Source organism: Python bivittatus, unplaced genomic scaffold (genome assembly GCF_059951505.1).
Source record: "Python bivittatus isolate LINGU-HERP-01145 unplaced genomic scaffold, Pbiv_v1 ctg000640_np1212, whole genome shotgun sequence".
Lineage (NCBI taxonomy): Eukaryota > Metazoa > Chordata > Lepidosauria > Squamata > Pythonidae > Python > Python bivittatus.
Window position 1 is genome coordinate 643,810 of NW_028277090.1, and position 26,220 is coordinate 670,029.

Consider the following 26,220-nt stretch of genomic DNA (forward strand, 5'->3'; position numbering starts at 1 on the left):
TTACATTCCTCAGGTGCTGAATTCATGTATTGGACAATAGGTGAACCATGAAGGTTTCAAAACTATGGTTAAAAGTATGGTTCAGTGAACTCACCTTATGTATTATCACTGACAAATTCCAGCTAAAAATGGTCCAAATTGATTCAGGAGCTATGGGACAAGCCAACAGTATTAGAGTAGGGTTTCTCAACCTTGGAGTCTTGAAGATGTGTGGACTTCAACTCCCAGAATTCCCCAGCCAGCCTGTCAGAAGCAAGCAAACACAAGATTCTGGCTAGGTTCCCAAACTGTGGTTTTGATTGGTTGAAGGTAAGGTAAAAACCCAACTCTACTGATTTGTAGGGGTTGCACTTCCTCATGCAAGACTGTTGTGCAGTCTGGGTGTCCTCTTGGACTCACAGCTCCTCCTCAAAGAGCAAGTGGCAGCTGTGGCCAAGTGGGCCTTTGCACAAGTTCACCCTGAGCACCAATTGTGCCATTTCCTGGACCAGGAGGCCCTTCAGACAGTCACTCACACCCTGGTCACTTCTCGATTGGATTACTTTAATGCACTGTACATGGACCTGCTCTTAAAGAACACTCAGAAGCTACAGCTGGTCCAGCATGCAGCAGCACAGGCAGTGATGGGTTTGTTGCAGTATGCACGTATATCCCAGGTGCTTTGCGAGGTATATTGGTTGCCAGTTGGCTTCCAAGTGCAGTCCAAGGTGCTGGTTATCACCTATATAGCCCTGTATAGCATGGGGCATGGTTTCCTGAGGGACCACCTGTCTCTAGTTGTTTCTATCCATCCAGTGAGGTCAGCTAGAGTGGGCAAGTTCCAGGTCCCATCAATTAAGCAGTGTCATCTTGCAGGACCCAGGAAACCTACCTGCTCAGTGAGGGCTCCTATAGAATGATACCCCCAAAAGATTCATAGTGCTCCCACCCTTCTGACTTTCCACAGACTGCTGATGGGCTAGGATGGGGATCAAGCCCCTTTGATTGGTTATTGGCTGCTTGGTTTGGGGAAGTTTTGGTCTCCAGGCTCCAGTGAGTTGTCTTCTTTTTCTTCTTGTTGTATTGTTTCTTTTTAATTTTTATCTGTAAGCCCCCCAGAGTCACCACTGAGTTGGGCAGTCTTGAAACTGAAATAATAAACAAACATCTCATGACAGAGCATGCTGTGAGAATCAACCATGGTTGATTCATAATTAAACACATCATGGCTTAGCACAATGCATGAATGCAGCTACATTCTAACAAGGCTCAGGTGGAATCTGAGAGCAACTTCAATTCCTTCCCAGCCTAAACCTGCCGTTCTGTCTGCGTACTTTCTAGATATGTGGATTTCATCTCCAGAATTCTCAACAACAGCCACGTTGATGGAGAAATCCTACAGTTGAAGCCCACACATTTGGAAGGCAACCAGCTTAGCAAGGCTGTCCTAAGATCCAGTATTCCATCCTGACGGTAGATATAGTCAGTCCAGAATTGGAAGGTTCTTCTTTTAATTGAAGCTTGTCTTGATTGGGGATAAATTCTAGTCCCTTCTTAGGTAGATGACTTTTTCTGACCCAGAAGCTGCTCCCCTCTCACTGTTTCATCAGACCCAACAAGCCACACTTCCCAGTGGTTTACCAAACTGAATCAGGGGAGTCACTACAACATCACTCAAGCCACCCTAGAATCATGATTAGTTACTCTCTAACACAATTACATGCTTAATCACTTTAGAGAATAACACTGCACGACTGAAACAAAAAAATACAGTTCGTTAAGAGTACTGATGGATCTAAACCTGTGGTTAAAATGACTACATTCAGAAATTTGTGGCAAAAGATCATCTTCCAAAAATCTGGGCTATGAATCTGAGATCCCCCATTTCAAGATTTTATAATTGCAGCCTATTGACCACCACTTAGACTACAACCTCCATCATCCCCAGCCAGCTGGGCCCATAGTTCCAGGTTCCTCTTGGTTGAGAGGTGGTGGTCTGGGAAACTCCAGGTTAGGGAAGGCTATTTTAGATTGTTGTAAACTGAGAATAACTTTCCACAACCTCCTGTGGGGACTTTGGTGGTTTGCAGAAAGTTTATGCTGTAATAAATGTAATTAGTCCTCACTTACTGCTAAACGATGCTTGGAGCAGTATAAATACTTAGTGACCTCTGCTGTCTAGGATCAGAGCTACACATTGTAAGACACCAGGGTTATGAGATTCCACCACTAGTCTTGCATACAGACATTCATTAGCTCAGCTTGAATGGCCAAATGGCTTTTGGTCGGCCGCCATTTCCTTTGCCATAAAGTAGAATAAAAATTGACTTTTCTATGCTTGTTCCGGCTCTTTCCTGCCATGTTTTCAAGTGTTAATTGCTGTGTTGTTATACCCAAGAACATCCCTCCTCTTAGTATTTGATCAGAATAATGTAATAGAAGAGAAGAGAAGACTCCAGACTCTTTCTCATGTTGGAACTCAGCTTCACTCCATTGTAATGTCAGAACTGTGGTAGGCAAACAGAAGTTTTAGATATATGCTCCTTTTTAACCAGCAATCAAAACCGTCCCGCAGATGAGCCATAAAGAGCCAAGTGTAGTCCCACAACATTTTTTTCTCTCTCTCCTGCCCCCAGTTCTCTGGTAATGTGGTATTTTCCCCCTTCTTCCTGGAACGATTAAAAACCACAAATAAGTCTTGCTGAATGTGTGTTATTTCCTGAATGTGGAACATTTGATAGCAGTTGTATGAAAACCATCTTTCTCTGGTACTATCTGGTGGAGATGGACTACAACTTCTATCATTCCAAATCAGCAGGATCACTGGCGGGGAATGATCGAAATCTGAGCCAAGAAATAGCACGAGAGGGACTATCCCATAGCATAGTATAAAATTATCCTAATGAAAGCTTACATGCTACATGCTATCTGCACAGATTTCTGCTGAATAGAGTGAGACATTTATTTGTTTGTTTATTGAATGCATATGTCTCTGAATCGACTTAAGCCATGAGGAATTTGAGTCAGTTCAGGAACGTACACATTTAATAAACAAACTAACAAACAGATAGATGTATTAAAACATTAACATTCCCAAACAATCTAGGAAAATGACAGTCAATAAAAGAACACACAACTTAACATAGCTAGATGGATGCAATGACATGCAAGGAAGCTAGAAAAAAGAAAAGAAAAGAATCATTTCCATAAGCAGCTATGGAAAATTTACAACATAAACTTATTTTGGGTTGCAAATCCTGCCCCATCTTACCAATCCTTAGTCAGTCCAAGAGGCTAAGGAAGTGCCAGAGATCAGACATGGCTGGCCAGATCGTTCCTAAGGGTGAGAAGAGATTTAGAACTTCCAAATTTTTTATTGGTTTATTCCACAGATCTGTATATTATCAGATTCCATCCTAACTTACAGCAGTTAACTTTAAATACCAAATTCCAGTTTGGTATATACAGGCTTTTTCTTGCTGTGAGGCATTGAAAACCTCTTTTTTCGGGCAGATTTGCTCCGTTGTAACCTTTTAAGTTCCACTTCACTCATAGCCATGAATGAGATTAGCAGAAGACCTGGTGGTGGTGCTCATCCAACATAAAAAGCCTGGTGAGCTGAATTTTGGGTAGCTCTTTGTTGCTTAGCAGATTGTGGAAACCCAGCAGGTTGGGGAGTTAATGGGTAATGTCTTGCATGAACCCAGAACATGGGGATTCAATAAAGTGTGTTGTGTGAATGCAACCAAGAAGCTGACTTACAGATTCTGGCCAAGTCAACATAACCTAAACTATGGTTGTATGATTTATTAAATCAGTCATCATTGGCTGACTTCATAAAGTACACTAAGCCAGTGTTTCTCAACCTTGGCAACTTTAAGATGTGTGGACTTCAACTTCCAGAATTCTCCAGCCAGCATGGTGGCTGGAGAATTCTGGGAGTTAAAGTCCACGCATCTTAAAGTTGCCGAGGTTGAGAAACACTGCACTAAGCTATAAACTCTGGTTTACAAATCACAAATACCAGGATTCACACAACATCTAAGCCTGAACCAAAGAAACCAGAGTTTGGCTAGTTGCCCAAACTCACTCCATATTAGAGTGGGTAGCCTTGTCATACAGGCCCTATTTCAACATGCTCTACATGTTATTCAACTCCACTTCCCACCTTCCCCAGCCGACCTCACAAAGCTTAATACGAGCCCCTGCTTACGGGCCAACAAGGCCCATCTCAGGCCCAGGGCCGAACTACAACTCCCGAAAGCCTCTGCGCGGAAGGCGCCTCTCCGCTCCCATCTTGCCCCACGAGCCGACCTCCTTTCCCAGCGTGCCTTGCTTGCCCAAGGTGGAAGTGACAGAACGCGGCGACGTCGTCGTCGTCGTCGTCTTCTTCTCCTTTCTCTCGTCCCCTCGCCCGCTCCGCCCTCTTTCCTCCCGTCGTGCCTTGCGGCGGCAGGCGACGCCAAGAGGCCGTTAGAGCCGCTCGCGCCCGGGGCTCGCGACGGGCCTCCCCCCCCCGCGAGGTTTCCAAGGAGACGCGAGTCCCTCCGCGGCCGCCTCGCCGCTTCCCCGCTGGCCGCCATGTCGGCCCAGGCCCAGATGCGAGCGCTGCTCGACCAGCTGATGGGCACGGCCCGGGACGGTGAGTTGGGGCGGGCGAGGCAGGGGCCTGCAGGAAGGAAGGAAGGAAGGAGAGCAAAGAAGGAAGGCCGCGCCTCGGGCCCGGCGTGGACGGTGTCGAGGCGAGGCCTGGATGAGGCGACCCGCCGCCTCCCCTCTTTTCGTCGCCCTTCGCTTTGCCTCGCCCCCCCCCCACTTTGGCTTCCCTGCTTGGCACAACGAGGTGTTTCCGCCCCTGACAGGGACAGGCAGGCGTTGCTTCTCTCTGCGACCCCCTTCTACCCCCCCCCCCAATAATACCGCACTGGTAGCAGCGCTGTTATTCTGGGGTTTCCCTGAGGATTAATCCCTGAAGACATTCGGGGCTGGGGCAGGCTGTGAAGGATCAGCATCCAGGACCTGGCCAGAGTCGCTCTTCCTTTCTAAAAAGAAATTTTTTTTTTATTTATTCTTATTATTTATTACTATTATTTTTGGCTTTGTTATTTCACAGGTTTCCTGGCTTGAGCCCTTGCATTGGTTCTGCCTGGGGAAAACCCCGTGTGGCATAAAATGCGAGCCTTGGGGTTGATCTGGATACACGGCTATATAAATCGAAGAAATAAACAAATAGGCTGTGGGAGGAAAAAAGGAAAGGCTCATGGTGGCTGTAGGGGAATGTAATTTGAAAGGAGGAGGAGGGGCAATATGCTGCTTCAGTTGGTGTTATTAAGTGGAGCTTCCAAATCCAGAGGCAGTGTATACTTCGCTATGGTAAAAATTTTGGGGGGGAGATTAGTGAGAGCTGCTGTCTTCATGCTCTCCTGATGCGCTTTCCAAGAGGTAGTTGCTGGCCATTGTGGAAACTGGGCAGCCAAAAATGGACTTTAGCCTTTGGCAAAGTTCTTGTTTAGTTATCCAGGCCATCTTTAGCAAAAGGAAACTAAGTACAACAGCAAAACAAAGGCAGCTGAAAGCCAAACCAGTTGGGCTAGTTTGGCAGAGGAGCAGCTTGGCCAGCATAGTGTTGGTCATAGTAATATGGGTGGCAAAATGGTGTTCGGCGCAGCGCCTGGTGACAGGTGCTTAAGCAGGATAGACAAGTCCCTGGCACCTGCGTCATCACATCTTCTTGGTGCCCGAGTCCAAATACCTGCTCAAGCAGGTGGTAGAGTTCTCGATGTAACATCTGATCCCTGGAAACATCTGCTCAGTAATATAAAACACTGGTACAGATGGTATGAGGGGAACAATCAGGCTTTGAAATTAACATAGGGTTTGGTGTATACAGTACATTTATAGGGCTTTCTCGAAAGCATTGGCAAGGAATACATATTACACTAAGTTTTTATAACTTGGACAATTGAAGCTGCCTATAAAACATAAGGCTTTAAACCCCAGATATGTCGGCTGTAGCTCTGTGTAATGAGTTGAAAGCTTGACTTTTCTGGTTTTACATGGTGAGGCTTTTCTTTTGTAGACTCGCCTGTAGACATAATGCTTCGTGTGTAAAAACATGAAGGTAGGCCTGTTTTGCATAGAAAGAGGACTTTAGTATGTGCCCCAGAAAAATATTTCCCTTGAAAAGCTGTGCATTCCTGACAAGGTTTGTATCTGCTTCCCTACTCGAAATCGGCAACTGAAAGTCTGGCACATTTGCACAACTCTGCAGATAACTTTTTGCACTTGGTTTCGTAAATGAATAAAGTGCTCGTTCTTTCTTTGTGTATTTGAGTTGTTTTCTAATTGCTTCCCATATTTTTATTTCATACAAACTGAACAATTGTGGCCCCTCTATTTTATTTATAAAGGTTCAGTGTATCTTTGCCTGCCTACATCAATCTGCAAGGGAGTTGCAGAAAAGCCTCATGTTCATCGAGCCGTGAGTCACAACCAATTTTTAAAGCTGTTATAACAAAAAAAGTGTTTGCTGCTTTTTTTCACGAGTAACTTTAAAAGTGTAGCTTAGAAAAGAAGGAAAAAGAAAAAAAAAACATTTTCAGTAGACACAACAGGATGCTTGCGAATCCTGATCTATAGTCATACACAGACTAGCTTTTTAAAAACAATTGTCACATACCATTACCACTTTGCCTTTACTTTTTATGTATCATTCCCCTGACTTCCTTACTGCAGGTTGGGCAAGAAAACTTTTCCTTTAAAACTTTTCAACAGCGGGCATAAAATTCTGCAGCTGAGGTCTTGAAGAATGCAGATGGGTATAGTATGTGTTGGAGCTCGCAGTGTGTATCAACTAACTTTTTTTTTTTTTTTGCTTGTTTTAAGTGGCTCCCAAATGAGGGTGGGGAAGGGGAGGCATAAGATAATTATCACTTTTTAGACAAACATCTTAAAGTTCTGGTGGCCTTTAGAGATTCAATGTGTGTTAATATGTATGAATCAGTACTTAATGAAAAGATACTTGATTCATAAATGGCTGCCTATTAAAATTTCTGGGTGTGATTCACGGCCTTCAGCTAGTATGGGTTTTGGTTTTCTGAACCTTTGTTTTCTCTGTAGAAAAGATCTTCTGTGGTCTGGACCCAGATTGTTTTTTTACATAAATATCTGACTACGGATCTAATTATGGTCAGCACCATACTTAGTAAGTGGTGCATGTGATATTAAATGCTGTGCATAGTTTGATTCTCAGCTGTGAAAGAAAAAGAATCCATAACTTACGCTTTTATAATTTTCTGAGCAGTTCTGGGGTTCGTGAATGATTTTTGTCTGCATAATGAGGCAAAATAAAACGTGACATAATTTACCTTGCTTAATCAACATTTAACAGTTTTTCATATTTATAACCAAAAATGAATTTCAGGAGATGAAACCAGACAAAGGGTGAAGTTTACAGATGAACGAGTCTGCAAGAGCCATCTTCTGGACTGTTGCCCTCATGATATTCTAGCAGGGACGGTAAGTCCCCTTTCTAATGGTACTCATCCTGGTCACTGCTTTATTTCACCATTCCTCATCCTGCTCCCTACAGCTATATTGGAATGCCACTCCCCGGGTTTCCAAGTAGTGTGGCCAGTGGCCATGTTGGATAGAAGGATAGGACTCAAATCTAACCTTTCTGGAGGGCACAAAGTTGGAAGAAGTGGTTTGGTTTTGCACCTGAAATATGCTCTATACAATTGTGGGCATAAACCAAAACAGAAAAAAAAGCTTTAGGTATTGTGGCATTGTAGGCTTTGATATCTGCGAAATATGAAAATGTAAATATTTTCAACTTCATTTTTTTCTAATAGTTTAAAGTTAAAGTACCAAGTTTAAAATGTTTAAGTTACTTATTTTTATTAAATAGGTAATCAGGTGGTGTGTGACAATAATAAAGCAGTTTTAAAAGGCAATAACAGTATAATGGGGCAATCATGCTTGGGAAAATGTAAGAAAAAAAAAATGGTGCTGCTGATAAAGGAAGAGGTGTCCTTTTAGGAAACAGGATCCCAAACCATTCCACACAGGGCTGTAAAAGTAAGCTCCAACCCAAAAGCAGATATGCAGCTCCTTGTAATATGATGCCGTTTGGCTGGGTCACATGAAGCTTCAGGGTCATTTTCAAAAATGGTTGCATGCATCATCTAGTCACTCAAATTAGATGACTTAAAATGAGAAGGATACATCCCAGAGGGATTCCATGAAATTGTGCTCTATGATCCTGTATTTTACTTGGAATAACAGTACCCCAGTTTGTGTAGAAGAACCTTCTATAAGTATTAAAATATCCCAATATTACTATTGCTGTATTGCCATGGAAAATCCAATCTGTATGATTGTCTTGGGAATATGAAACAAGCCGAGTACCTGATACACCATTATAATTAATGTATTTGCTAATCGCGAGCGGCTTCATATTTTGCTTGTGGTGGCACACTTGATTTTCAGATGACATTGCCTCCCACTCCCCTTTTTTTCTTCAATAGCGCATGGACCTTGGGGAGTGTACAAAAATTCATGATTTGGCGCTAAGAGCAGATTACGAGATTGCAAGTAAAGAGAGGGACCTGTTCTTTGAGCTGGATGTAAGTGATTTATATTTTGATAATAATAAACAGATACAAGTTTGGGCAACAGTCCTATATTCTTTCTGTTATGTAAGATTATTGCAGTAGGCGTAAGTGCTGTGTGGCCTGTGCAAAACATGTAGCAGGTTCTGGGCTATGCAAATCTGTGACAATGTTACATGTTTTATTGTAATGAGATTAATAAGAAAGGTACTCATTTATGACAAAACTATTCTAGGAAGCTTCAAGGTTCTCTGCTTGTCACAGGCTTCAAATTTTCAGTGTGGGGCAGAGCTGTAGCAGGTTAATTTACAGCATATGTAATGGTAAATGCTGATAACCAGAAGCACTTTTGCTCTGTGTGAATCAGTTGCAGATAGAGCCCCGCTTCACAGAAGAGTGGAGACTACTGATCAGGTAGTCTGTCCTCCTAAATTCAGCCTCTTCAAATTCCAGATACTATGATTTAAAACTTGGTTATCCATGTCAACTTTGGAGAGCGTTTGAATCCTCTTTGCTCAGAGGATTCTGACTTACCACTCATATCTTGTCTTAAAACAGTCCTTCGTGCTTTAAAAGCTACACTTTTACCTAAGTGTGTTCTCCTTTCCTTTATATTGTTGATTATTGACTATTGATCTTAAACCAATTCCTTTATATTGTTGATTACTGACTATTAATCTTAAACCAATATTACTATGAAGTCATAATTCTATAATGGTGCTGCAATATTATTAGGCTGTTACTTTAGCTATGAGGGAACAGTTTTATAAATAACATTTCCAGTTCTTCTTCAGAAGAAAATCTCTTGTTTCCATCTCTTTATTTATCTTTTTTTGAAGTGAGATGACAACAGTCATTGGTGACAACAAGAAATAAAGGGAAATTGGGCTCTGCATTTAAGAGAAGGATTTTTCTATTGCCCTTTGATACTGTCTTCATCCCTTGGTTTTTATTCCTGAAATAACGTGGAGGAATGGTTTCCTAACGTTAGCGCTGTCTGTGTCTATGCAATCAGGCAATGGACCACTTGGAATCTTTCATTGCTGAGTGTGATAGAAGAACAGAACTGGCTAAAAAACGACTTGCAGAAACTCAGGAGGAGATCAGCGCTGAAGTGGCTGCAAAGGTATTTGAGTTGTGCAATTGTGCTCTTGGTAAAATGGTAAGGCTCCTGGAGTTCACAGCCTCCTAACTGGCTGTTACGTGAGGCTTCCGGTGGTTGTCTGTGCCATTGATCAGGCAAACCCCATCTGGCTAGTCTTAGTCTGTAGTTTCATACGCTGCTTCAGTGACAGTCTATACTTAACATCTGTGCTAAGACGTGAGATAACTAAGAGCTGGAAGTATCATGTTGTAGAATTTTAAGTTGAGTCCTTCTTCAAACCACCTTGAAATTCCTTTAAAAAGATGGAATATAAATCTAAAAATCAAATAAAAAGCATAGCTGCAAGTTCAGCATTTACGTTGGGGATAACATTAGTTTATCTAATAGATTATGTGGAGAATTGCTGATATGGTGTATTCATGCTTCACATGCTAAATAAATAAAACAGAGCTTTTACAATATATAATAATTGCTTCACTTACTAGTTACTTTTGTCTCATGGCTTTCTACCAGTGCTAAAATTCATTACAAAGCCAAAGATGCAGGTGTTGAACCAGGAGATTAAAAATGAACATGCTTTCTCTTAAACCTGTTTCATGCCAGAACATCAAAAAATAATATTGCTTCCACGAGGGCTGTATATGGACCCTCCAAAAGACTTGGGTGCTGCCCTGAATCCCTCCAAAATTGCCATCAGATCAAGCTCTTTAACGTGACAGAAGAGGAAAATTGTTAACCCAAACAGGGTGTCATAGGATGACAATTTTTCTCTTTTAATAGCATTTAAATTAATTGGATTTTTATTCAACTTTAACTAAAAATGGATTGATTTAATTTTTTGTCCTTGACCCACCTGTTTTTTTGATATGGAGCCCCTGATTTCAAGTTTAGGAGTACCCCTCAACCCCAAAGAGGTGATCTATTCCTCTTCTGATCATTAAAAAAAACAACGTCCCTCGCTTGCCCAAGAAGCAAAAGTGCTGGAAAACACGGCTTATTCCCTTGATGACCAAAACCCGTCTCCACTCTTCAGGCAGAGAAAGTGCACGAACTCAATGAAGACATCGGCAAGCTCCTGGCTAAAGCTGAGCAGTTAGGAGCTGAAGGGAATGTGGATGAATCCCAGAAGATCCTGATGGAAGTTGAGAAAGTCCGTGCCAAGAAGAAAGAAGCAGAGGTTGGTTTTGCTCTTACCTTATTCAAGTTGGATATGCAGAAGTTTTGATTTACTCTTTGCTTAGCCAAAGGCCACCACAGAAAGCCAGGGTATAAGTAACAAAACAAAATGTGGAGTTACCTTAGTCTAAAAATGGAGAAGGAAAATGTAATGTTTATCTTCTTTTTGACTAATGCAGCTTACTACTTTCCTGAGATGGGGATTTTTGGAAATGTAATTGATACTTACATAAAAATAAGTAGTATTTTTATCATTCACAGAAAATGTGGTAACTAATTAGCAGTTTAACCACCAAAGCCAGTGCATAATAAGATGATTTGTGGCTAGATTAGTGTCACTAGTATTCTTTGTGATGTGTTATAATTAGGTAAGAATGCTGCATGAATTATTAAAAAGAATTGCTTGGTAATGATGAGTCATTGGCTGAGGTGGAGAGAAGGAAGACTGAGAAAAGTGAGCTTGGGGTAGTTTTAATTCTAAGCTGTTTCTAATCTTCCATAGGAGGAATACCGCAATTCTATGCCTGCATCCAGTTTCCAGCAACAGAAGCTGCGTGTCTGTGAGGTCTGTTCTGCATACCTCGGTCTCCATGACAACGATCGTCGTCTTGCTGATCATTTTGGAGGCAAATTGCATTTGGGCTTCATTCAGATCCGTGAGAAACTGGACCAGTTGCGGGTAAGGGTTGTAGTTACTCAGAGGTAAAGTAATGTTTTGCATGAAGAGAGCCTTGAAGTCAGTCTGGACAGTTTTAATTAAAACAGTTGGGTAGCAGAGGATGGAGATGTTTTGTGCTGTGGTTTCAGAACACACAATATTGGTCTAGGTGAATCAATATTTGAGTTTGCTCTTTCTCTTTCAAACTTAATCGTGGGTGAGACAGTCAGACAGTCCTATAAAGTAGGGATAGTTTTATACACCCGTGATTAAGTTCATGTGTATGTACCTTGATTTTTCTCTGCTTAATACCTATACAATTCTTAATAGTGTGCTATTGTATGTATGAATTGACCTCATCGAGGTGATGTGAGGTGTTCTGTGCAGTTGCATGGTTGTCATCAGGTAAACAGGCCCATGTGAGTCAGAACTGTTTATTAGAGTTAAGGATGAATTTGACCCTCCTGTTTAAATTGCTGCCTTTGGCCTTTGGGTAGATCCATAGATTGAAACTAAAACTTGTCATTATCAACAGGCAAGTCTGTTATTCTTTTAAGTAAACATTTCTGATATTTCTCATCTTGAGAGGTAACCTCAGGTACTGTATGTGAGACCAACACTTTTTTTCAGCCAATGCACGTGTAAAATCAGTGTGCGGCTGAGGTTTCTGTTGCTGCTTTGCCCCCTGTTTTGAACTTCGTCAGCCTGAATATGAGAAGCACCACGTTCTTTCATCATGAAGAAGTTAAAGACTAATGCAAGTTACAGTAACATTGGTAGTAGAGTGCTAAGCTCTAAAGGGGGATTCTGATCTCGTTCTTTTGTTTTGTTTTTTGGGGCTTTCCTCAAAAATTCTGTGAAGAATTTCTCATAGGATCATTTTCTTCAGGCTTGGGTATTTGATATTTTTGCAAATTATTCTCACATGGGAGCTGTTTTCTCCCACTTCAGCTTCTGCCTTGATATTAACCTGTTGCCTGTTTCACATTAATCTCTGCAACTCCCTAATAATTTGCTTATTGGTTGTTGGGTAAAGGTGTTAGTCCTGAAGCTGTTGGTGGGCACACTGACCATGCTGATTGAGATTTGCAGACCCAATATCAGGAATGTATCGGAATATACTGATGTACCAATGTAGATAACGATAATGTACTCAGATAATGATCTTAAGTGGTTTCTACATACTAACTACTTGGTGCTGCTTTTAAGTAGCTGAATTTTTTTTTCTAATCTGCTTCCTTTAGCTGCTGCATTTACGTTTAATATGCCGTTGTCAGGTTTGTCTCACCTGTTATATAGGAACTTCCGAATAGGAGAGGATGATGTCACCAGATGTCTCTGAATGACTCTTCCTTGTTAACTGCTGGAATCCTTTTGATGTAGAGCACAACTACATTTGACGACGTTTCTTGTCTTGCTCTAGAAAACCGTAGCTGAAAAGCAGGAGAAGAGAAACCAGGACCGGTTGAGGAGGAGGGAAGAAAGAGAGCGAGAAGAGCGTGTGGGACAACGGTGAGGGATTGCAGAGGAGGGGTGGTTATGTGTGTGTTGCTTCCTGTCACAGTGGCATAAGAGAGTTTCTGCTGCTGTATTAAGGTTTCAAAGAAATGGCACGGTAGAAGCTAAGTTACATTTGATCCCCAGGCAGTGCACGCCTATGTGGTGCCTTGCTCTCTGAAGTCAGTAAAATTTAGGAAGTGGGAGGAGGAATGTGGAAGTTCAAACAGATGTCAAAAGTATAGTAACAGGATTGCCTGATAGAAGATGAAAAGTGTTGATTAAACGATTGTCTTTCCGCTATTTAGAATTACTTTAAAATCATTTTCAACATGTTATCTTCTGGGGTCTTAAAAGTGTGCAGGGCTTTTTAGAGCAAAGAATCCTGTTTAATCAGAACATGCTCATAACTCTGCATGCCTACTGTCTCCAGCCCCTTCTCTGAAATAAATGCTGTTCCTTTTTTCTAGATCTGGATCAAGAAATAGAGATCGCAGAAGGTAAGAGAGATTGTATGCGTGTGAGTGAAGGTACGTGTGTATAGTCATTGAGGTGATGGTCTTTCGTTTGAGATGAGCTCGTTGATAACTTTTTGCAGCTCTCCACTTGCTGGCTTTCTCCAGACACGAAAGCAGAAAAGTCCCCCAATCCTTCCTGGACTGTTACTGTTTCTGCCTGTAGCAGGACCCACCTGTTGAGTTGCCACTGAATTGAACTATACTGGGTTGGTACCCTTGGAGTTCCACTCTTTTAAATTATGGTGGCTTTTTGATATATGAAAGTAACTTTGAGTTGCTCAACTGCTTGGTGATCTCATCAGCACTCTGTGGAACAGAAATCCGCTACAAAGTTCAGGACACCCACACACACACCACCCCATGTACTTGCTGAACTGTATTGTTTTATGTGAACAAGGACTATTAAATATATTGTGTTTTAGCATATCAGTAGTTCTTAACTAATTTGAATTAATTTTTTCCTGGTCCAACCCACCCACAGGCAATTGAAAGGCCACATGAGGCCTTTAGCATTCTCTCCCCAAAAAAGCTAGGTAGTCTCACCTTTAGAGAAAGGGAATTTCAATTCCAGGAGCCAGTGCACTCCATCATTTAGAATTCTGCACGGATCCATTGCAGATGCTGTCATGCTGGCATCACATTCTCCTTTTAGCAGAGACTAAGAGTGAAAATTACTTTTAGCTGGCACTTCTCTTGCATGTGCTATAGCTGTTGGGAAGAGAAAGCTCCTTCTCCACGGAGAGTCTCTCTAAAACACAACTGTCTCATCTTTCTTAAATGGGAGGTGGGCTTTTTATGTGGAAACAGTGCATATATGTCTTATGCAAAACAAAGTAAAAGATGTATTTCCTGCATGATGCAATTGAAGCTGGAAAAACAGTGGCTTCCTATTCTTCACGGTTGTAAAAAGTCTGAAGGAATATCAGTAAACAATTGGAACATCGTTGTGCAAAGTTTTAGTTGTAACCCTAGCCTTTGGGTGTATGGGCTATGTACCTTCCAATGACTTTCTTGTATAAGTCTCTATATAATTGTAGCTCAGATGTGTAGAGTTGTCCTGAGAAGTACTATAAGGCAGGGCTGAAAGGGCACGGTAAGACTAAGCCCTTCTGTTCTGTCATTAATTTATGTGGGCATAATCTGAAAATTACTTAGATCATTGTTTAATAAAAGCCAACATTTTCCTATGTAAAGAGGCCATTCATTCATTAATTATTTAATTGGAGCCAGTGACAATTGTGTAAATTGCTGAATGCCCTTGAAAACAGGAGAGAATAAAAATCTGTTTTTACTTGAGCTTAAAATAATGATCCTTAAGGATGGTCTTTTCATCCATATAAAAGCACACTTATCTTAATACTTGGACAGTGGAAATACAGTAGTGATTAGTACAATGTTGGCATAGTTGTTTGGGAGATAAAATACAGGCAAACTCTTGTCTCCTCCTAGAGGAAAAGTCAGGCATAAATAATACATGTACATGAAAAGGGATTTCCTTTCAAATGGGACAGTGAGGAAATCCAGTGACTTTTAATGTAAAGCTCTTCTGTATCACTGGATTGAATTTTGTTCGATCGTCCTGCTGCAGATCACGATCTCGAGAGCGGAGGCGGCGACGTTCACGATCCCTTTCCCGCGAGAAGCGAAAATCCCGCTCCAAGTCTCGAGAACGAGAGAGGCACCGACGCCACCGTAGCCGTTCCCGAAGTCATAGTCGGGGCCACCGACGTGGATCCAGAGACAGGAGCTCCAAACATAAGTATGGCCAGCATTTCTCACTGCTGCTTTGGGGGAAGGCTTGTTTGGCTTGGAGTTTAGCCAGAGGAAACATGTTGATTTCAAACCAGAGATGAAAGCTGAAAGAAACTAGGATATATTTAGAAATTGTGGTGCCAGTTCCCAAAGCCATCAGTGCGTTGGGTTAAAAAGCGTGGTCATAATGATGCAAAGAAGCAGGGAAGGCGTAGCTCCTGTTTTCTCCTACAGTAAACCTTGAATATAACATGCAGCGATCTCATCCACTTTAAAGATCACAAGCTCCAGCAGCCATTTTGAACTCATACCTTTTACTGCACACTAGACCTGCAAATCCTGTTTTCCACAATGTGAGAGAAGACTTCCCTGCTTCTTCGAAACACTTGTTTCTGCCTAAAGGCGTGCTGCTTACTTAGTGAGTAATTGGCATATTGCTCTCAGTAAGATGTTTGTTAGCATTTCTAAAGATGTACGGGTAGGCATGTACGTTGATGCACAAAAGTGGCCCAAACCACTAGTGCTGGTCTGTTATGTAGAAAGTAATTAATAGGTTTAATTCCTATTCAGGGGGAAAAAAAAAGAGATCCTCACATTAGTATTGGGGATGTTGTTGGAATGGATTTAGTTTCTAGTTTGTAGCTGGTAGTTCCATTTAAAACTTACCATTCTATCCCATATAGAAGAAAAAGCTTAAGGAAAGTAATTGATTCCCCATATACAAGTTTTTTTACCAAACCCCTTTGAAAATCTCTGTTCTCTAAAGTCACCAGATTTATAACATCACCCATTAGATGAGCAAGTGAGAAATAAAGAGTTTTTAACCCCTTTTCTCTGCACAAAAAGGAGGATTGAAAAACAGGGATATTAGAAAATGTGTGGAAACTATTACATCATGGTTGAGATACTAAAATCATTTTTTAAATCTGTCTTAAACATGAACAATAAAGAAAAGAAGTTTGGACAATTAGGAAATGAGGAAGACCCTGTAATTACTATTGCTAAAGAGCAGGTAAGGGAAGACTTCAGAAAACTCAAATGTACTGTAGCTCATAAGGTGCTCCCCCGGGAAAAGAATTGCATGGAGGATATTTTCTGGAAAAATGGGGAATGCCAGAAGCCTGGAAAGAAAATAAAAGATTGCACAACTTCTTATTCCTTTTAAACAACAATCTCTTACAATTTCTTAAAAATTCAGCATCTCCAGAAGAAGCAGTACCTGTCAGGTGCAAAAAGTATATATATAAGAGGTGGTGCTGGATAAAGGAATTAACCTATTTATGGATGTGGAACTGTTCCCATCTTTTTTATTTCTTTTGTAATAGACATGTACGTTGGTATTACATTCCAGAATTACGAAAGCGTCATTCAGGGACTGGTTTTGTTGGAGGGAGGGGCACCCTTGTTTTAATTTCAAACAGCATGGTTATTCCTGAGTCTAAAGAACTCCTTCTCAGGTAAAGCTCTTGGTGCACAACTTTTGGAACACAAGTTTTCACCTAATTTTCAACTCAGGTCCATAGCAACTTAAATGTAATGAGCCACTGGAATAATTAAAAACAAGTGGTAATTCTGTAACCCATAAGGTAAACCTCTTCTTTAGATTCCCTTCATATGCTAGCTAGAAAGGATGGGATTTATTATAATGCATTTGGAGGCCCATCCTGCTGGAGAAGACGATTTGATGGAATCAAATTAAGAGTATCGCCCTGTAATTGCAAAAGTAACAATTTCAGTTAGTTTCATACCTTGTGTCTTGCCACCTTTTAGCAGTTGAAAGATGGCATATTCTGACCCCATGTGATAAGCCAGGGTTGAAAGAAAATGGAGATTGCTCACTTGGGTGAGGACCCAAGATTAGTGGAATTATCCAGCTTTATCACCTGCTTCCCATTTTATAGACTGAAACTGTAGCAATCAGGCTGGTGTTGAAGGTTGCTAGCTAGGCACATGTGCTGAAGAAGGAATCTTATCAACCTTAAGAATTCTTGACTCTATTTTTCTTCCCTTTTTTTTTTTTTTTGCCTCTGTTTGAGCACTAACGTCATTGTTTGTGCTTTTCTCTGGGTGGCAGTATGGATTGGACCCAGAAGGAGAGGGCAAGCGAATTTATTATCGTAAGGGGAGAGAGGTTGGGCCATTCATAAAACTGTCTTGCCTAAAGATTCCTTGGCACCTGGTGGCAATAATGTCCTTGACCAAGTCATTCTTGGAGAGCTCCTTTGGTAAGCTGGGTTTTAGGGTCAGCGGGGAAGCTCTAATACTATAGTATAGAACTGGTTCCTGTGAAGAACAGTATCTAGATACAGTATCTAGATTAAGGTTGAACTGTAGAGTGGAAATGGAATTTAAAAATGTGTGTAGTGAACCACAAATTGCAATATGGTCAGATACTGACGAGAGAAGTTGAAGAGTGGGTGATAATTGTATAGAATATTATAAAATATCTCTGTGTTTGATGTGATGCAGAGTAGGGAAAAAAACTCCTTGGTGCTGATATCGCCATCAAATTGTAGGAGATGAATGAGTAAAAGCATGTATTATTGTAAGACTGAATTAAATTTAGAAGTTTTGAAACTGTCCCAGCAGACATTGGGGCGAATTTATTAATTGCCAAATCTCACTTTGGGAAGGTCCTCCATTCTGTTTGGATTCCAAGGCTTTTTTCATGTCTTGCTAATCACCAGCTTTTATTTACTGGACATGAATATTGCCTTGATAAAAGCAGTAAAGAATGTCTACTTTTTCACTGAATGTTTTAAGGAACTTGTTTTTGACTTCTGAGATAGGGCAGTCCATCCATTGCTACAAAGTTGGAAGAGTGGGATTAATTTATATTCCAATGACTCAAGGACAACACCCTCTGAATGGCATTCTTGTCTAGGAGAATTTCATTGTTTAAGAGTTCATGTCCTCTTAAATCTTGATTTTGAAGCATTCTGTTGATGCACAAAAATCAACGGGCTATATATGGAGAACATGAATTATATTTTGGGGAGTTCTTCACATATTCTTTTGTATTGCTTTGCCATTCCTTTGGGGTTGATGTACTATATTTCAAATAAAAACAGCCTTTGAATTATTATCCTTGAGACCAACTTTAGATAGCTTATGCTGAATGAGGATTCCTCTTCTCTGCCTGCCCATCCAGAAAAGTGATTTTTTCCCCCAACTAGCTACAGGTATCTACAGTTCCTTCTCCTGACCACCTTTATGTATATGTAGATTGAACTGTGGTGCTTTTGTTGTGGATCCTCTATAATGTTGCTTGCTTTGTACTTCAGATCCTCTAGGGACCGGTCTTCAAGAGAGAAATCGCGGGACCGGGAGAAGAAAGAGAAGAGTTCTTCTGAACGACGGCATGAGAGCACCAATGGCAAATCTCGCTCAAAGAGGTCGGAGGAGAGGGAAGCTGGCGAGATCTGAACTCCTGCAAGAACCTTCTTGTACTGTAAATAGTCTTGAGAAGCATTCTACACGGCCCAAATCTCTCATTTATATTAACGGAATACAGCACATCTTTTGTAGTTCTGAATTTCTATTGTTTCTGCAGCTAGCAATGACAGTTCCCTGCCATTGACCGAAACTTCGTTTTTATTAAGTATAAACAGACCCAGCAGCCAGTGATCCACCCAAATTAATTCCTTAAACAGAATGCAGCTGCTGGAAAGCAATCCTGTGAGAAGGATTGTGATCTGCTTTAAAAACGTATCCTCACCTTCACCTGCTCACTTTAAAGCATCACTTGCATTTCTGTTGCAATTAAGTTTCTTCCCTCCTTAAAGAACCTCAGATGGTGGGGCTTTCCCCCCCTCTTCTAAACATTGCAGATTCATTTAGGGATTCCAGTACTGTATTTCAAGCATTCAGTTCTGTGTAAACAAGTCAACAGTTCAGCTTACATGCACCCTTGTGCTTTTGAGACAACTGTTACAACTGGAGATGGTTTGGTTTTGGGGTAATTGTATTTATAGTCTGGTGAAGTTAACACAGCATTCTGATTGAAACGAATGATACTGGATTATTTGGCCCAATGCTCTGCTCCTCAGTGTAGTTTTTCACAGCTTGCCTATTTTCCAGCCCATTCACTTTCCGAATTTTGCTCTCGTGTCCTAATTTGTCAGTCATCAGTAACGTTAGCTGCTAGACATAAATATTTACTGCCTGATGGAGAGGTCTTAGCTTAGGTGGCTTCGGTGGCGGAATCTCAGACACTTTGGGGCAATCCTAAACAGGTCTTAAAGACACTGTGTTGAGAGGTGCCCTCAGTGGGCAGATAATCCCGAGAAATGTATTTGTTTGCTGAACAAATTGCAGTGCTGCGCTTCGAAGCTGCGCTTGCAACGACAAACTAAGCATTGGTTGGAAGAGATCAGCGAGATAAAGGAGCATCATCTACTATTGCTATGATCTGTTTAAGACATACAGCAGCTAAATTCTGACAAATGACCACTGAAAGCAGATAAAAGGTACAGCAGATGTTTGGGCCTCTCCTTCATCCCCTCTCCCCCCAGCTCTTTTTGGCTTCATCTGCAAAATTGCAGAGATTAACAGAATTATACTACTCTTCATGCACATTTAGAGTTTCTTTTCTTTCCTATTTTTGTTTTGCTGTCACTGCTACTTTTTCTGATAGAGCAACGTGGCATGTATCTTATTCGTGTGTAGTATTGAATGGCTAGAAGCAGCAGCAAGCAGGTGCATTTGCTGTGGGGAAATGGCCCCACCTCTGATTCAGGCTTTAGGTTCCATGGGAAAGATTCTTCCTGGGAATCTCAAATCTAAAATGCACCCCCCAGCTCAGGAAGGTCAATGGGTCCAGTAAAAGAAACTGGCAAGGGAAATCACGTTAAATGTACAGAGCATTAGGAATGCCTCCCTCAGTGAGGATTTTTATGTTTGGTATTTGCAGTTGAGCAGTTTGATCTGTAACAGCACTTCCCCCCCCACACACACACACACACGTCTTTTGAGGAGTTTTGGTCTAAGTAACGAAGATGTAAGTAAAGTGCTGTTGTCCTGCCAGTCTGATTCACATTAAAAGCTTATCTTTGTGGCTTGGAGTGGTCAGTGCTCTATTTGAGGGTCGTATTGATGTTTAAAACGTCCTGGAAAACAAGGTCCTAATTAGACTAGCATAGAGGGTTAGAAATATACTGAAGCTCACTATGGGGCAATATGATGAGTATCTGTAGCTCATAAGATCCTGCATTGTATTACACATTCCTGAATTGTAGAGACTTGGTCCAATGCTGGGTCAGTGTTTCTACTGTATTGTAACAAGAACAAGGCACAAAAATTGGCTGTCTGTCTACATCACCACAGAGAAGGGCTATTAACATCTATATAAAAGAGAGTTTTAAGAGTTGGAAGTAGGTTTGAAGCTAGAAAGTTACCACCTCTGCTGAAAAGCGTAGGAATTCCAGTTATCTGGTTCCTCCGTAAACACACACATAGCACACGAGCTTTATTTGCTTTTTGTTTGTTTGGGGAATGAATGAATTATTCAACTTCAATTAGATTGGGAGGCAACCAGGCATATTAGTTTCCATTGAATTCTGTTTGAAGGGGAGCACCTCCTTTTGTTTGTATTGTTTCTCATCATGGGAACCACCCAAATCTGCTAATCCTTGCTTGTAGTTCTTGATAACCCCAACAGTTTTCTCATTCGGCCATACCGTTTATTCACTGTCAGGCTCCTGCAAATAGCCAGTGCTCTGAACTTTGTCCAAATCAGATTGGGGCTGATTTGGATGTCAAATAAAATAGAATCAGTTTTCTAAATCATTTTGCATGATGGAGTCAGATTGATTTTTCAGATGAGCTCAGATTTTTGTCTGGACTTCATTTGCACCCCCTGTTATTATGCATTAGATTAGGGGCACCAATTCCCTAAAATTACCAAATAAGCTCACATGGAAGTAGAATCTGAATACTTCCTGGCTTTTAGTTTGTATTTTAAGCCAATGAGTATTTATTACCATGACGTTCCAGAAACAGCACAGTGCAGCATTGCCTTTAAAAACTGAGGTAGTGTAATAAAAATTGGTGTACATATATTTACAATATGAATTCCTAAAGTTCATAGAATTCTAAAGAGCCATTTAGGCCAAGTGTAATCCTCTTGTTTAGTGCAAGAATCTATATTAAACATTCCTGACAGGGTGGGTTTATTTTGGGGGAGGGGGTCTAGTCTCTGCTAGGATACCTCCATTGAAGGGGAACCAACACTTGGTTTGGAAATTAGCTCATTATTGGTTTGAGCCCCACTCTTCCCAGAGGTGATGTAAAAAGTTGGTAACACCCAGGATTGTTTTTGGTTGGCTGATATTTTCACTGTTTCGGTCATAACCATTTTCTTTATTTGAAGCAGTGGAGAGGAAGAAAAAATAGATGCATCTTTTTGAAATTGAGAATTAAGGTATAGGTGGGATTCAAGTGGGTAATTAACATTTCTAAAGGCCTTGAAGGATTGTGGGTGAACACCTTTTCCTTTTTAATATCATATATGTTGCATTCCAGCATTGAGGATTTGCAGTTGTGTAAACAACACAAGCTTTAGAGCTCGAAGCCATTTATAATCTTTAAGTTCAACTTTTCTGTTTACATTCAGCTACTGTGCATTTTTATTCAGATTCTGGCCAACCATGTATAGCAAATAGCTAATTGTCCATCGGTACTATCTGTAAGGGAAGATAGATATGATCCAGATTGAGGGAGGATTCTCTTGCCTATCAATCTGACAGGGAGTAGCTGGAGGTGGGTTTGTTGGGCTTTTGGTCTGTCAGCTGAATATTTGGTTCATGTGTTGTCCACTCTCTGCTATGCAACCGATTCCCTAACAAGTCCGAAGAGTGATTAAAAACTTGTTGGGACTGCCTGGATGATTTCTCCATTCATGCTACCACTGTTTTGTTGGACATTAATTCACACTTGTAGGGCTGCTCTCCTGGCCATGAAGCTGCTGTCCTCTTCTGACCCTGTGTCTGGGGCAGGACATGGGTCTCCTAGAATTCTGTCCTCGTCAAGGTTATTCTGTGAATAGAAGGGATTTCTGTGACTCCCTTATACAGGATGAGTCACGTTCCTGCTGAGTGTTGAACCAGGCACTGGGAACCTAAGTGGTGTGTGAGTCTAATATAAAAGGAAGCCTCCCATCAGATGACATGGGATCCAGAGTCCTTTCATCTTGTACTTCGGAGATCTCTTGTCCAGATGTTCTTGAAATTCTGGATTGATCAGGGTAATCAGCACAATTGTATGTTGCACTGTAGTCTCCTACTTTAAATCCAAGGGACAGATGGGGAAGTAGTTGGGGTGGGTACTAGAATTCAGCTAAGAAATGTTGGGCATAATCAGTTCAAACAATTTAAAAGCCCACTTGAGTTCTTAATCTCAGTTCCCCAGCCCCTTAATGCCCAGCTGTCGTAGGTGGAATTTATCTAGCATGCTCCTTGACCTTATTGGTGGGGGATGATCAGAACAGTCGAGAACATCTGGAGAGCACCAGCCTGGTTTGTCAGTGACTTGCAGCAACAAAAATAGGTCTTTGGTGCGCCAGTAGGTGGCATTAAAGCCTCTGTATAATGTATACCAAGTACAAAGTGGCATATCAGTCTTAATATTTCTTGTCCTAGCCCTGTGCTTTTATGACCTTCTGTGTCTTATTGCATAATAAATGTATTAGATTTTCAAGGTATTAATGTGGTAAGATTGTTCTGATTGGCCAGATTTTGAGACAGGTAACATGTCACCTTCAGCCGTGGTTTGCTTCTCAGTCGTTTATTGGATAGACCATAGTTGGCTGGAGTCAATCTGACAAGCCAAGACAAAGCACACTGCGGCTTACTGCGGTGAGTATCAAATGTCAAGTTATATTTATAGCAAGCGGCTGAAATTTGTAGAACTTAATTTATGCATGGCCTTGTCCATATAGTCACCAGGAGTTGAGACTAACTCGAAGGCACCACCCAGGAAAAAAAAAACATGGTATATATGTGACCTTAATTGGCTAAATTAGGATCTGTCTGTTTCTTCAGAACAGAGGTTGAGGGAGAAGCTGCTTTACTCTGAATAATGCTTACTTGGACAGGTGTATTTATGGAATTAATACGTTGATAATCTCGGCTTTCGGTACAAATAAATGTTCAGAGTACTTTATGAAACAACAGACGATCAAGTAAAAATAAATGAAACATAGAAGCCACGAACTCAAAAACTTGAGCAACTAAAAAGGGGTGTGTTTGCTTTGAGAAAGCATAGTGCCCAGTTCTATGCAGTGCTAATTTCAGTTGTAAAATGAGCCAGCGCTCCTAAAAACAGATTTGGGCTGGGAGGATTTAGGCTGCTACCCTGTACATCTCTGAAAAACTTCGAAACAAGCATGCAGGATTCATATGCATCCATCAGTTTATAAATGGCCTCTCGTGAAAATGGCACACGAATCCTCAATCCATTTTAGTGTCTATTCTGCTGGGGAATTTTGTGTGGGGTGAGTGAGGAGAGGTAGCCCTCATGCAGATTCAAAATGGGAGTCAACAGACTTTATATCTGTATTAAAACTGAAAGCTTGCCTGAGTTTAGATCACTATTAAATAACTTGACATTTTTCAATTATGAATAATCACTCATATCCTGCTTGTAACATTATGGGTGAAAATTGTTCCTATTTTATTTGAATAAAAGACATTTGAGTTAAGTGAAATGCCTCTTCAACTATCTCGTCAGAGGCTCTTGTGCTGTAACTGAATACTTGAAAATAATGAGATATTTTTCTGCTTACCTTGGAATTACACTTTCCAATCTACATATTGAATGATTAATTAGTTGCTGCTTCCTTTGACTCCTGAAGCAAGAAGACTTGGATTTAAACTGACTTTGTTTCATTGACTGGATTCAGGCATCATGCTGCTAGGCCAAAATGTATTTTCATTTGGCTTTGATTTTGTGTGGTACGTGAACAGTGCCCTTGTGGTTTTGTAAACTGTGGTTTATGGCATAGCATATTGGGTGAACCCAGCAAACTATAGCCTGTTCAATAAAGCAGTATTTCTCAAAATGGGATTGCAAACCCCAAGACAATGGATGGGGTCCTTTCCAAGCAGGCCTACCAGTTTGATGCAAAAGTATGCAGAATATAAAGCAATGCAGTGGTTCCAGGAGCCTGTACAAAGCCTGAATGTACTTTTTTCTTTAAAAATTAAACAAATCCTACTATGTTTGCTTTGCTTTGATGCAAAGCTAGGAACATCACTTTGCAGAAGGAATTGCAACAGAGGGGAACAGAAGAGGAGCTGATACCTCAGGGCAGCTGTCATAGGATTGAGAGCACCAAACGCAGCACACGGTGTTTTTGCAAGCAGCATTTTAAGAACATCGTAAGAAAAGGTGACTTAAGGCAAATGTCTTCAAAATGGAACCTTGATTTTCCATAATGCAAACGTAAGCAAGTTCCTCCATCCCATTAAAAATATGGCCTTATGTTTTATTTGCTTATTTCCACTGAAACAATTGTATCACATTGTAAGGTTCTATCATTTTATTGGATACCTAAGTTAAAATTTAATGATGAAAAAGAAGTGGCATATTTCTTCGTTGCCCAAGCCAAACCCCCAAAAATCATTTAAAATTGCTGAGGTTGGAAACATGGCTCTAGAGCAGTGTTCTTGGCTTCAGCAACTTTAAGATGTATGGACTTGGACTCCCAGAGTCCACACATCTTAACATTACTGAAGTTGAGGGACACTGCCCTAGAGAAACCCTGATTTGCCACTGATTTGATAGGGAGCTTGATCTAGTGGGCAAGCATGTACTGAACTCTACAACCCTTTCCTGGAATGAAGTTCATTAGATCTTTATTGTATATAACAAGGTCAGAGATCTAAAAGGAAGCTGGAAAGGAAAAAGGAACGAGCAGCTGTCTCCTGAAGAGGTTGATCTTAGTGACCGTCAGCACAGGAACTACTTTCTCCTTCAACCTGACATGAACACCCACCCACCCAAATAACTTTGTGCTATCTAGATCTCAGTCCCTGAAATCAAATCTGTACAGCAATTGGTTTCTTTCAAATACCCTGGATCCAGCCCTGTAAAATAGCAAAAATCCACTGCTGTTGAGCGTCAGGAAGATGACCTTGATGGAAATACGCAGGAACCTAAGCAAAAGGGGCTGAAACGTTTTTTAAGTCCAGAACAACCAGATAAGGTCTGAAAGCAGCTCAGGCAGACTTCATTGGAGTGTAAGAACGGGGAGGAGATCCAGCACAAACAGAAGAGCAAGATTCTGTTCTTATAGCCAATCAATAAAAGAAGTTTTAGCCTTCCTGTGAAGCTGATTTTCTGGTTTGGTCCATCTAGTGGGGCTGACAACTATCTTCTCTTATAAAAACCCATCTGAAAGAAAACTATTCACCCTTCTGGTTGACTCCTTGGTGTTTTCCCAGGCCTCCAGTGTGTCTGCTTGACCAGGTAAATCTTTCACCCTTCCAATATCTGAATTTCCTGAAGTGGATTTTCTCCACATTCAATACAACGGCACAATGGTGTTTTCTAACTGGTAGCAGTAGGTTGCCTGATCGGAAGCTCCTTCAATGACATTTCATTTCTGGTCTCTCCTAAACTCAGAAAAATCAAATTAGGCGGCCAACTTAAAATGTTCAATTTTTTCCTTGCTCCCTTTTATAGCAAGTAACATACCATAAAATGTCCCTGCCTCCCCTCCTTCTTTAAATGTGGTTTTCTGCATCCTGTCTACAGATTGATTTGATGTAAGAGCTCTCATGCCACAGTCTGTAACCATCTGAGCAAAGTGACAAGTCCTTTGGAGATAGAAGATAGGTTGATCTTGGGTGGGTGGAGGAGATAGATAGATAGATAGATAGATAGATAGATAGATAGATAGATAGATAGATAGATAGATAGATA

At 41.0% G+C, this 26,220-nt stretch overlaps 1 protein-coding gene and 1 long non-coding RNA gene across 9 annotated transcripts; one reads left to right on the forward strand and one right to left on the reverse strand.

The window, feature by feature from the left end:
* Positions 1-281: 281 nt before the first annotated feature.
* On the reverse strand, positions 282-4,497 carry LOC112540475 (uncharacterized). Its single transcript, XR_003084557.2, has 3 exons — positions 4,193-4,497; positions 3,251-3,316; positions 282-2,648 (listed from the first exon to the last, which is right to left on the reverse strand). It is a non-coding gene; the product is annotated as an uncharacterized LOC112540475 (long non-coding RNA).
* LUC7L (LUC7 like) lies at positions 4,425-23,995 on the forward strand. Of its 8 annotated transcripts, none has more exons than XR_015797982.1 (14): positions 4,425-4,621; positions 6,390-6,460; positions 7,099-7,183; positions 7,403-7,497; positions 8,508-8,606; positions 9,607-9,717; positions 10,730-10,873; positions 11,375-11,551; positions 12,954-13,042; positions 13,498-13,527; positions 15,134-15,304; positions 16,248-16,309; positions 17,372-17,522; positions 18,582-18,720. XR_015797982.1 is itself a non-coding variant. In XM_088151038.1 (13 exons), exons 1-12 carry the CDS (start codon positions 4,561-4,563, stop codon positions 16,273-16,275), a joined length of 1,161 nt encoding a protein of 386 aa, XP_088007164.1. In that variant the 5' UTR covers positions 4,425-4,560; the 3' UTR covers positions 16,276-16,309; positions 18,582-18,718. The 8 variants fall into 8 exon arrangements, 5 of the variants coding, with proteins under 5 accessions (XP_088007164.1, XP_088007162.1, XP_088007163.1 ...); XR_015797980.1 differs by lacking the exon at positions 17,372-17,522 and adding an exon at positions 15,575-15,715 and having other exon boundaries at positions 18,582-18,660; XR_015797981.1 differs by lacking the exon at positions 17,372-17,522 and adding an exon at positions 15,626-15,715 and having other exon boundaries at positions 18,582-18,660.
* Positions 23,996-26,220: the final 2,225 nt, after the last annotated feature.